At 32.9% G+C, this 12,346-nt stretch overlaps 1 protein-coding gene across 2 annotated transcripts; it reads right to left on the bottom strand.

The window, feature by feature from the left end:
• Positions 1-343: 343 nt before the first annotated feature.
• On the bottom strand, positions 344-6,562 carry LOC103998838 (two-component response regulator-like PRR95). Of its 2 annotated transcripts, none has more exons than XM_009420440.3 (8): positions 6,215-6,562; positions 4,344-4,505; positions 4,108-4,238; positions 3,834-3,986; positions 3,179-3,329; positions 2,774-3,083; positions 1,029-1,767; positions 344-786 (listed from the first exon to the last, which is right to left on the bottom strand). In XM_009420440.3, the coding sequence occupies exons 1-8, from the start codon at positions 6,441-6,443 to the stop codon at positions 655-657; spliced, it is 2,007 nt and encodes a 668-aa protein (XP_009418715.2). In that variant the 5' UTR covers positions 6,444-6,562; the 3' UTR covers positions 344-654. The 2 variants fall into 2 exon arrangements, with proteins under 2 accessions (XP_009418715.2, XP_009418716.2); XM_009420441.3 differs by having other exon boundaries at positions 2,774-3,080.
• Positions 6,563-12,346: the final 5,784 nt, after the last annotated feature.

Raw genomic sequence — 12,346 nt, 5'->3', positions numbered from 1 at the left:
AGAATTGACTTGTCAAAATTCGACATAAGCTTGTAGGCGATGGGATTAAATAATAATAATAATAATAATAATAATAAAATTGAAGATATTTTGAACTCAAGTTGATGTACCAAAGTGAATCAAGGATCGAGTTTGTTTAAATTATGAGGAAGCTTGTGTCATAGACCATGAAAATAAGTTTGCATGTGCTGTAATTATTACGCTAAAATTTCTAAAATGAACTTGCAACGATATAGAATGAAATTTAATAAAGAAAACGTGAAAGCTAATACTATTTGAAGGCATACAACTACATAAATAACAGACATGTATTGCAACTATGATGCTTGAAGAATGTAGAAGATGAAGAGGCAAAAAGTGAGTTGGACAATGACAACATAACGTTATGTACAAGATACATAAAGTATATGAGCAAGTGACTTGCTCTGGCCACCACATTTCTTGAGATCTCTAATGACAAATATTACACCACATTGCATACTGTTACTGTATCAACAACCTAGAGTGGAGTTTCAAACCGGAAAAGAAGGGCATACGAAGCAAATCTATCTTACAAAGCAAACTTGTCACAAGATCTATTATGTTAGTGCAGCTACACTGGTCAACTACCGAAGATCATATGGTCAATGTGATTTAGATGGTATGAAAGCAAAACTATGCGGCAGCTGACTCGCTTTGAAAGGCACTTGCTTGCCCTGGTTGAGGTTCCGGTCTCTCTTGACGAACAAACTGTCCCTTCACTCGAGGACGCTGCTCTGCAAGTAGTTTTCTGCTGTGGTAGCGAACCTGCCAAGATCAAAATCAGTAACCACAAGTCAGCAGTCGACATGCAGCTAATGATATGATTTCACTTATTGTTGTTATCAATATGATGAAGTGCACCTCTAATCTTTTCTCAAACAGAAATGTACAGGGTTCAGCTTAATACATACTACCATTATAAGTGAATTAAGTTATGACATTACAAAGCATTTCTTTTCCTTCTATGAACTTGCTCTAGGGACTATGAAATTTTAATGAATCAGTACCTTCTTCTCAAAGCATCTTTCTTTCCTCTTCAGTCGGAATTTATTCAAGGCAATTTCCCTTTGGGTTAAAAGATGACAATCTTCTGGTTTTGATCCATCACAAGTCAATTTACTCTCATCATTTCCTGTCACTGTTATGGGCCTGAAAACATGTGTTGCAGACGTGTGTCCAGTAGTTCCACTGAGAACACTCCCACATTCGCTGCTTTTAAAATTTCTGCTACCATTGCATATGCTACTGCTACCACTTTCTCCTTCTGCAGATGAAACTTGCCTCTGTTCATCGAGTTGCATAAGTTCCTCCTGCTTTCCTGCAGAAGGGTAGCATGAGCTTCTGACATTCTCCTCATCAGGAAGGTCACATTGCACAGAGTTGCAATTCTTTTGGCAAGGTTGGATTGATGAGTTTGTCTTCATGGTTGCTTCCCGCCATATTGATGGATTGGTACTCCAAAAAGGATGACCTGACTGTGGATAGAACATCTGTTGCATTGCTGTACCATACCCAGAACTCGAAGGCATGCTTCCAACAGGAAGAGGAAATGGAATAACTCGAAGTGGGGTGCATTGAACTGCCATTCCATCTTGAACTGAAGGTCCCACATCTGAGGACTTAGTCTCTTCCGAATTCCCCCTAGAATCCCAGTCTTTAAGAGGCTCAATAGGATCGAGTCCATTTGTTTCAGATGATGAGTTCTTTTGTTCCAACATGGTAGGTATTACCATCCTACCGGTGTACCTGCAGTATACTATAATTTGAGTGGCTCTACGATAAATTATAGACGTAAGGCAATATCTCAAATAATTCAATTTTCTTTCATTAATAATTAGCTAGCCAATATTTTTTAGAGAAAAATCATCCATAAATTACACAGATCAGAGGAGGAAATGCTCACAACAAATCAAAAAGGGAAATGGGTTCTTGCTCAATATATGCTACTTAAAAAGGATAACAGTCACAAAGAAGAAAAATAAAAAATAATCAATTAGTCTAAAAGAAAAAAGCTTCTCACTGGAATTTATGTGACATCATATTCTCAATGTTACAGCTACTGATCATTCAGAAGTGCCAACTGTAGTCTATAACAAGCAGAACAACTGCAACTAAGAACCAGCTAAAAGAAAATGTAAAAGATATAGAAAGTCAATTCTACATCATTCCTCCTAATACCTAAAATCTTAATATCTTCTTCCACTCATTTCCATTCTTTAGACATCTATCTGAAATTTGACTATTATTCTAAGATGGAAGATGATGAAAAAAATTCTTATAATCAGCCATATGCATGGCAGGATACTATGGTCTACTAGCACAAAATTCCAACGGGAGGTACTAGATCATTTCAATTCATGTAAAAAAGTGAAGCTTATGCTGCATGTTTGACTTAATTGTTCACATCAGTTCACTTCAGTTCCTTGAGACTCCACTAATAAGATGAATAGAAGCATACACAATTAATCAGATGCTATGGACATCATTGAGCTGCTCATACATAAGAAAACAAGAGAGCCCAATTAAACCTGATAAGACACCTAGCCTTTTTCACAGTGTAAAGCCGAACCTTGAAGCTAGCAATACATCAAAGAACGTAACCAAGTGAAAGAAAGCTTATCACAGTTAGAACTTAGAAGGCATTTTCTCATAAAATCACAAGATCATTTCAGAAAGTGCTATGAGTTACTAATAGAAGATGAAAAATATTATGTCGACTATAAAGAGAATTGAAGTATAATGAAACACTCACAGTGAGAATGCTGACGAACTTGAATGGTTCCATATGTTGGAGCCACCACATTCTTGCTTCTCAGGGAATGTTCCCTCATATCTTTTCAAAGAAAGCTCCAAATAAGGTGCAGCACTTAACTTGTGCTTAACATTGGTAACATGAACAATGTCTCTAGAGGGGAGTCTACCCTGTGGTTGATTATCAACCACATGGACCAAATCATCATCCTTAGAAATTATTTCATGATGACATTTCTGGTCATAATTCTTATTGTTGGTTTTTTTGTAGCCCAAGCATTCTTGTACCTCATCAACATTTTCACTCGCTGCTGCGGCACAATAAGTTTGTTTAGCAACAGCTCATATGAGTTGGATGAAATGCTAAATATAATAAAAAATAAATTATGAACATGGAAAAGAGTACCAGTAAATGAATTTTCATAATTGAATGATCCATTGTCCATTTGAATATTCCCTCCATTCTGAGTCATAAATGCATCCACTACTTTTGTCTGCTTAAGCTTCAGTTGCTTGTGGGTACTTTCAGCTTCCACATCTGACCTTGTACAAGAGCTCTGCACAACAGGTGGAAAAATGTGCAGTGTCTATGTCAATCTCCATGTACACGTCTACACTAAAACACATGATGTCAACAGCATGCAACACTTCATCAAAGATGCTGAGCTACATTTCGCAGGGGAAACTATAATAAAGGAACGAGGAACAATCTTGATGTTCAGAAAAAAAAATATATATAAAGCAATTTGACACCTGGGAATATCAAAATATCCACAGTAGGACTTATTATTATTGATCTACAAACAAATATGTGTAGGAAAGCCACATGGGGAATTATGTAAATTATATGTGCCCGTCAGGCTATGTATAGGAGAATAAGTAGATGTCCAGCAGTCTTGTAATAGGAAAATTGATTTTTTCACACATTAAGTTTCAAGAGTGCTGCTGATCATATAAGGCCTCACCACGACATAGACAGTGCCCCACCACAGCATGGAGATCTTATCATATTTTCTCTAAACTAAAAGTAAAACGATATATTGTGTGAAGAAAAATCTTACTTGAGCATCACTCCCTTGCTCACCAAATTCCTTATTTGCCTGCACAATAGCAATATTCTCAATTGAATGTTCTTTTTCACCATAATGAGCTTTCATTTTATGCATTGCCTCATGTTTGTCTTGAATATTATGTGTGCCACCATGTCCATCTACCTGATAAAACATACAATAATGCAATGATCAATTTATGCTAAAATACTAGGGGTTATATTTGATTAAAGACAGTGGATAACCTAGAAGATAATAGTATGACTATGATGCAATTGAAGCTTACAATTTGCCTTCTCCAGACATGCTGCCATAAGTTCCTCAACTCGTTCTTGCGGATTGGCTTAATGAGAAAGTCCGCTGCACCTTTCAACATGCATTTGAAAACCATGCTGATGGAATCATGCGAAGACATCACTGGATGAATCAAGGAAGTTTTGAGTTTGTAACTCAGGAGGAAGTGTTGCTAAGAACTATTATAATAAACATTATTAGAAAAAGTCAAAGTTGATTGCATCATACTTATGACTGGAATGTTCCTGCAGCTCTCATGATCCATTATCATGGTGAGAAGGCCAAACCCTGAGATTGATGGCAAGTCAACCTCAGTCAGAACAAGGTCTACACTCTGGGGTTTCTCCATCAACACATCCCATGCCTTCAAGCCATCTGATGCTGCAGCAACTGTTGAATACCAAGCAAAGAAATTTAAAGAAATTCTCTGTTATAAGATATCAATTTATCTTAAAATAATACATGCAGCACTTCAAGATTGTGTGTTTAGCACATCTAAAAGGAGAACACATGAACCATACTTCTGTGACAATAAAATTCTTCATAACATCTGAGATTAAAGTTGCATCTGGTCCTTACACTTATCATCAAAATTTGACCTTATTAATTTGCCAGTACAGAGACTTGAGATAAGTAATAGTTCTGAAGTTTCGTTTAAAATCAAATGTTGCATTATACTGGATGTAATAAAGTGATGCATTCCCTTAACAGACCTAACTGACACACTGGAATACTGAAGAATGGGGGTTGACTATCAGTCTGATTCCATTGTGACCTCTAGGTTCACCACCACAGCCATACTGCTGGCAATGGGTTAAAAAAAAAGCATCTGAACCAAGCTGTATCATATGTCATAATAAACTTTAATTCATTATGCATGCAGAGTACCATCTTATATAATTTTGTATCATCTTGATAGCTCAGTTTTTCCTTTCTCTCTACCTTTATAGAGGTCGATGATGGGGAGCGAGGAGTCGGCCAGAGCCTAGAGAGGTCATCTACTTCGAATTTAGGCCCATAATTTTTTATGTTACGTGAATTCTCTTTCCTCACTGCTGTTTTCTCATTCTAATTGCATATGTTATAAGTCCTAATCGTCCAACTTTCGAGCAACAGTTGATATATAGACCAGCTTAGAAAGTGAATTACATGAGGATAAGATCCAAACTTCAATTTATCTCGATTCCAAAAACTAATAGGAAACCTATACTATACAGAAGACGTGGACCTCTATTTTCACGGTAGATGTAGAATCACAATAATGATGACAGATTTGCACATAGAAATTTATGGGTGGTTTAAGCCTAAATAATAAAGTTAGAGACACCAGCAAATTCAATACCAAGGCGCCACTATGGGTCTTTATCACATAAATAATCAAAGTTGCCATTAGTTATACGATGAAGTAGTAACTCATCAAAGAAGTGCAGAAATGAACCAATTTACTCCCGAGACAACTTCAACTACCTAGATCCACTCAATCCCACTTTCACTTTTCATGGGAAATTCTAGAATTTTCATCTGAGGGGATACAAATTGGTACTTTCATCAACTTACCATAAATAATATGCCAAAATCTCCTCTAGTGCAAAGCTCCATAAATGCTCAGACTTTACCTCGCAAATTTTTTGAATGATAGGGCAATTCCACACTCACAGCAACAAGCAAAGTAACATTCAAAATGAAGTTTCAAAAACTAATGGTGAAAAAACTTCAAACTAGTCTAAAGTTCAATCAAAGTAAGATACGAACATTTTCAATACTTCAAAGCCAAATTAAGAGAAAACGAACGAATTTAGGTCGTACAAAAAGAGCAAAGAAATAAACATAGTCAATATTCGACACATATTCCCTTTAGAAATTCGATCAATGACGAAAAAAGAAAACATTTCCTATTTCCAAGGCCAAATCAAGAGAAAAAGAACGATTTGGACCACACCAGATGAACGAATTTGACCAAACCATTGTCAACCCCCAGTTTCTTTGACAGAAACACCCTCAATCCTATATCTGCTTGAATTCGAAGGAACAGGCATATCAATGGCAGGGATCACATTCTTAAAGGATCAGCGAAAGAAGGGAACACAGATGAAACAAACCTCTGTAGCTACACTTCCTGAGGAGCGCAGCGATGATCTGCCGAGTAGAATCGTCCCCTTCCACGAGCAACACCCTCACCGGCACCCTCGGCAAGAACCTCTCCCATCTCAACGCCACCCCCTTCTCCCCCTCCCTTTCCTCCTCCGCCTCCTGCTCCTCTACCCATTCTCTCACCGCCATCGCCTCCGCCTCGTCCCTTCTGCCCTGTCCCTCCTCTTTTTCCCCCATTTCCACCTCCTAAACCAATCTCCTTCCTCTCTTTCTCTCTCTCTCTCTCTCTCTCTCTGACGCCTTTCTTTCGAGAAGAACGGGAAAAGAACAGCTACGGCGATCTCTTTGTTGGCCACACTCTTCCACCTCTTTGTAGGTGCGGTATGCGACCCCCCCGCGGTCCGATCCAGCGCCTCAACCAAACCCCCCAAGGAAATATCTTCCCCTCGCCTCACCAGACGTCCCTTCGATCGACGTGCGTGGGGCCCACCTGACGTGGCTCTAGTTGGGCCACCCGTTCGGATCTTTGCCTATCGGCGCGGCCCCAAACTGGCCGTCCTCGTAGCGACGCGTGTCGCGAGCTAGCGTCCCCGAAGAAAGATATTTCGAAGCGCGACGCGTGGCAGCGCGCGGTGGGAGGGGGAGGAGAGGAGCGGGGTTCGTATTCGTGGTCGTGGTTCGACCATATCCCGTGGGCGGGTTTTGGGGATGGCGGATGGCGGATGGCGGGTTTGGGTATCCGGTTGCGGGAGGATATGATTGGACGACGCAGGTCCGGGAAGTTACCACTGGCTATTATCTGTGGAGCCCGCTGGTGGCGAGTTGGGGGATCAGAGCACCGGTGTGTCGTGTCTCTAGTGGCAGGCCGGCGTACGAGGTTTTCGTGCCTGGCGACTGGTCGATTACACTTCACGACACCAGAAACGAAGAGGTCATTGGCTCTCCTTACACTCCGCCATTTGTTTCCCTGGAGCACCTGCTCCATATTTTCTTTCATCTTTTTTTTATGAAATTATATATAAATATAGAATATATATATATATATATATATATTCCATTAAATTAATTTTATCATATATCATTATAAAATCCAAAATTTTATTAGTTATCTTTTGACAATTAATTAAAATTATAAATAATATAATAATATTATTATTTAAAAATATTAGAGATGGTTTGGATAATAGCTAATGCTATCTGTAACTAGTGATTAGTGAGATAGATATATGTGGAAGATCGAAATGTTTATAATAAAGAAAAATAAAATTTTAAATTTTAAAAATTATAGATATGTAAAAAAAATCCTTACTACTTTTATACTGTAATCACCGGTGATTTTTCTCATATAATATAAATCAAATTATCATAAATAATATATTATTTTATTTAAATTATTATTATTTTATTTGCATAGTATGGTTAAAGAAATGATTAAGATTGATTTACTTAATCATGTGAACTTTATTGATCAATTAAATTATTAATTGATTTATTTCCTAATGAATGATGTAATTTTTAGAAAGTAAATAATTTAAATTTTATTTTTATTATGTGAATGATAAGAAATAAATATTACAACCCTATCTTCACATGTGAAAGTAAAACAAAAATTAAATTATTATTTATTTTTTTTAGGAGAGCTCTTCTCTTATACAAAAGGCTCTTCTCTTATCTTTCCATTAGAGATCATATATTCTTTTATTATCTATTTTTATTCATATTTTAATTTTTTTAATATTAAAATTATTATAATTTATATGATGTATAATAATATTATAACTTTAAATTTTTATGATTAATAAATAATGATCATTGTGATGTTAGAATGATTAATTAATTTAATAATAGTTCTAATTCATTTAATTATATATATATATATATTAATTATGTATAATTTTTTATGTTTTAATTAATTTTAAATTTAGAATCATGAATCTAAATTAGTTAATTTATGAAAAAGAATAAATTTTAGATTAATTATTATTTTATAATATTTAAAATATTTTTAAAAATATAATAATCTAGTTTAATAAGAATGATCAAATTGGAGTATGAGTTATTCCTTTTCGTCAGACTAGTGTGATTAGATACAACTTAATCTATGTGATTATGTATGATTCAACTCATGTAATTAAGTATAATTCAACTTATGTAATTAAATCATATGGTTATGTGGCTATATATAACTTAGCATATATGGTAAAATATAGTTCAACTCATGTGATTAGGGATAACCTAACCCATGTGTCCAAATATATCTAAGTACAACATAACTCGTATGGTCAAACATGACTCAACCTATATAGCCAAGTATAACATAACCCATGTGTCCAAATACGACCTAACTCTTGTGGTCAAATATGATCCAACCCATACGATCAGGCATAACCTAACCCATGTGGCTAGGCATGACTCAACCCATGAGCCAAGCGTAACCTAGTTCAATGGTAAGACTTAACCTAAATTGTGAGTGAGATTCAGCATAGCCCTCGAAACTATACTCGCCCAACTATTCAATTGACATTAGATATATTGTCATCCCTCTATATAGTCTCTTGTACCTCAACTCAATTTGCCACTTGAGATTAGCATATGTGGTGCACGTTACTTGTCTAGGGCTTAGGTGGGTCATTTTAGTTTGGGTTAATACTATATGATAATCTAATTTTCTTTCTCTTTATTGGCTTGAACTCATTAGTTGATTGAATTAAACATATTTGATCGATTCAAACCGATTTAAAGTGATTTCAAAACAATTGGCTCGTTCAAACCCACAAATCAATCAAATCTACATTAGACCGGTCTAGAAAATCTCACACAAGTTTGATAAGGATTTGAGGTTGATTATGTTAAGTCTTAATTGCATTGAGTTTGATTCAAATGAATTGAGTTATTCTAATTAAGGTTCTCATTAATCTGAGGACTATTGATTTGATAAACTGAATGAGTCATTTAGAAATGATTAGTGATTTTTTTTATTTTTTAATTAAAATTATGATATTGATATTGTTATTATCATATAATAAATATGACTAGACTGAATAATTTATATTGAAAGTGTAACGTAGGAAAGAAGTTACGAGTTCATTAAAGTGTGGAGGCACCAATACACAAACCCTAATAGGTCATATATGGTCCCTAATAATATCTTATAATACTATTTCTTAGATACATATATGAATGAATGACGAATGTAAATGAATTATCATGACTAACTATATATCATTGATAAAACGATTACCTTTAAGGATTAGTGGACAATCAAATATGATGGTTAAACGATTTCTTCCTGTTAGAATAAAGGATAAATATCATTGTATCCATTGTTAGGAGTGTCATATGGGTTTTCTCCGTCCGTTGTTAGGATAAATCCATCATCTAGAATATACCTATCCATCCGCTATTAGAAAAGTGTATGCCATCAAGATATGTTGAATATAGCTAATACATAATTTTATTTAATATATAAGAATTATCATTATTTTTCTTATATATAAGTTTCATAATAAGTTAATATATTATTATCTTATATTAAACTTTTGATATTTGTATAAGTTTTACGAATATTAAAGATTTTTTAGGAGATTCCTACATATTGTTGATATATTTTATTTTATTTTTATTTTTAAAGTAATAATTTGTAATATATTTGAGGCTTGGGTGAATGATATTTGTTGTCACCTATGATTCTAGTAAGAAGATATGAATTTTCTTTTAGTTAAAAAAAGTTAGCGTCGATAGAGATTTGAATTCAACGATTAAAAAATTCTATAAATTATGAAAAATAAAATGATGATTTTTTAAAAAAAATTTAAGATGTGACACATACCCTTTGATTTTTCATTACATCCCTTTCATTTTCCGGATCAATATTTCAATTTCACTTTTTTGTGTTTCACATATTAGTTCATATCATGTTTTCTATTACGTATTCGAGTTGTTAAATATCATGTAGTATAGTGGTAGGATGGTTTATGCAAGCAAAAATTATAAACTAGCAATTTTTACCATGTCACTAAATAACGAGACTAATGTAGCTATTTTTATTTATCCTTGCAAAGTTAAATTGCCTCGAAATAAGGCATACAACAAATAGAATAAATTTTATGTTTTCTTTAGTGGATAAGTTTATCTTAGCATGTAATCTTAATTCATTCTCATTTTCTGGATTTAATCATATTCATTTAGCCATTAAAAATTACCCAATTGAAATTTAGAAGGAAGTAACTAAGAAAATAAAATGAATGTTATAAAAAAAAAACTAATTTTTGTGGGACAAATCAAGTCTTAGATAATCTACTCTCTAAAATTTCGATATCCGTTTAGCATAGCGATCAAAATTGACCCTATCATAATTGAAATCATTTCTTTTGTTGAGATTAATACCTGTTGTAATGAAACATTATTCTCTATAATAATTTTTATCCCACCCAGTATAGATTAGAAAGAACAAACATGTAGTGACATCCAATGAGTTCTTGGTTGGACCAGCAAACAGAAGATACAATTGAGGATTGCAGTTGGTTCACAAGTTTTCTATTGGAGGATAAACCATGTGTCCAATTTATCATACCATCATAAATTCACAATATTAGGGAGACCAACTTGTACTTTATGGCCCCCCTTAGTTCCATCCATGATCATATGTCCAATCACAACCATTATATGCAAATATGATAATATATTTTAGAACATGAGAAAAAGGAAATTGAGAGGTCAAAGATGGTGATGGTGATGGTGATGGTGATGGTGTAGATGTGTGGGTCTAAATGAAGGTGGAAAATATTCTCTTCATATATTTTTAAATTATTAGTAGAGAAAACATAAAGGGTTGAGCTCTTTTTTTTCAAAAAAAAAAATCCATGTTTGATTTTATAGCAAGAAGACATGTGTCTTTAGTGTACAAAATAAAGTTTGCTAATGAACTTGAATACAAAATTTAAATAAATTTAATAAATTTTAAGTTTTAAATATTATGTATATGAAGGATAGTAAATTACTTAGGCATAGATAAAGTAATACAAATATAAATCAAAGAGAAATATTATACTTAAAATGTTAGAATCATAAGTGAGATTGAAATATGAGTTTAAATTAAAAAATATATCATTATTAAACCAAATTAGATTGAATTGAAGTTTTTATAACCTTATAATTATATTAGTAAAAGGTAAAAAAATAAAAAAATAAAAATAAAACAATATCCAATTAGATTAAATCCTAGACCTAAAGGGTAACCTCTTAAATACCTCTATCTTATTTAGCCTCGTTCTCTTTACCAACTTGATAACGTTCTTTCTTTCCTTCTTCAGTTATTCTTTTAGTTTTTTTTAGTAAATGTTAGGAAATCCTAGCTCTAAATAAGGTTGAAGTAAGAAAAATCTAACTCTTCCCAAACTATATCTATGATTTCGATTTTATAGATTATACACTAATAATTTTAAATGTTTTGAGTAACTTAGACTTCAAATATATATTTTATTTTTAGATATATTTTATATAAATCTTTTATGATTTTAAGATCTCTTCTATGATTTTAATTTGATACATAGAGTTATGAGTGTCCAAACGTAAGGTACTCAGAATCTCCTATTTTCTAAGAAATATTATATAAATCTAGTATGCGATAATTTTGTATAAATTTGGTATGTCAATAATTTTAAAATATTATATATATAATATGATATATATCCACCTAAATAAAATTATAAAAGCTTATTAGTGATTATTTACTATAAATCATATTTTACAAGAAAGTGAACATGTACAAGTTTATACTAGTACATATATGAACAAGGACTTATGAATATTTATTAGTACATACATTTGGATATATTATATGTGTATGTTTCTCTTCATTAAAGGTTATAATTATATACAAATATATATATATATACAAATATATATATATATATATATATATATATATACAAATATATATATACAAATATATATATATACAAATATATATATATATATATACAAATATATATATATATATATACAAATATATATACATATACAAATATATATATATATACAAATATATATATATACAAATATATATATATACAAATATATATATATATACAAATATATACACACTAGGAACCTTTCATTTTGTTTAGTAAATTAATATA

The sequence above is a fragment of the Musa acuminata genome, chromosome BXJ2-9, assembly GCF_036884655.1.
Source record: "Musa acuminata AAA Group cultivar baxijiao chromosome BXJ2-9, Cavendish_Baxijiao_AAA, whole genome shotgun sequence".
NCBI classification, from domain to species: Eukaryota; Viridiplantae; Streptophyta; class Magnoliopsida; order Zingiberales; family Musaceae; genus Musa; species Musa acuminata.
Note: the sequence above shows the minus strand (reverse complement) of the source record. Positions and strands in the feature narration are given on the sequence as shown.

Excerpts from the sequence above, each read along its gene's own strand:
- LOC103998838 (XM_009420440.3), bottom strand. The coding sequence starts at position 6,443 with ATGGGGGAAAAAGAGGAGGGACAGGGCAGAAGGGACGAGGCGGAGGCG. Across the intron at positions 4,506-6,214 it reads CAGGAAGTGTAGCTACAGAG|TTGCTGCAGCATCAGATGGC; the intron begins GTTTGTTTCATC and ends GGTATTCAACAG. Across the intron at positions 1,768-2,773 it reads AGTTCGTCAGCATTCTCACT|GTACACCGGTAGGATGGTAA; the intron begins GTGAGTGTTTCA and ends AGTATACTGCAG.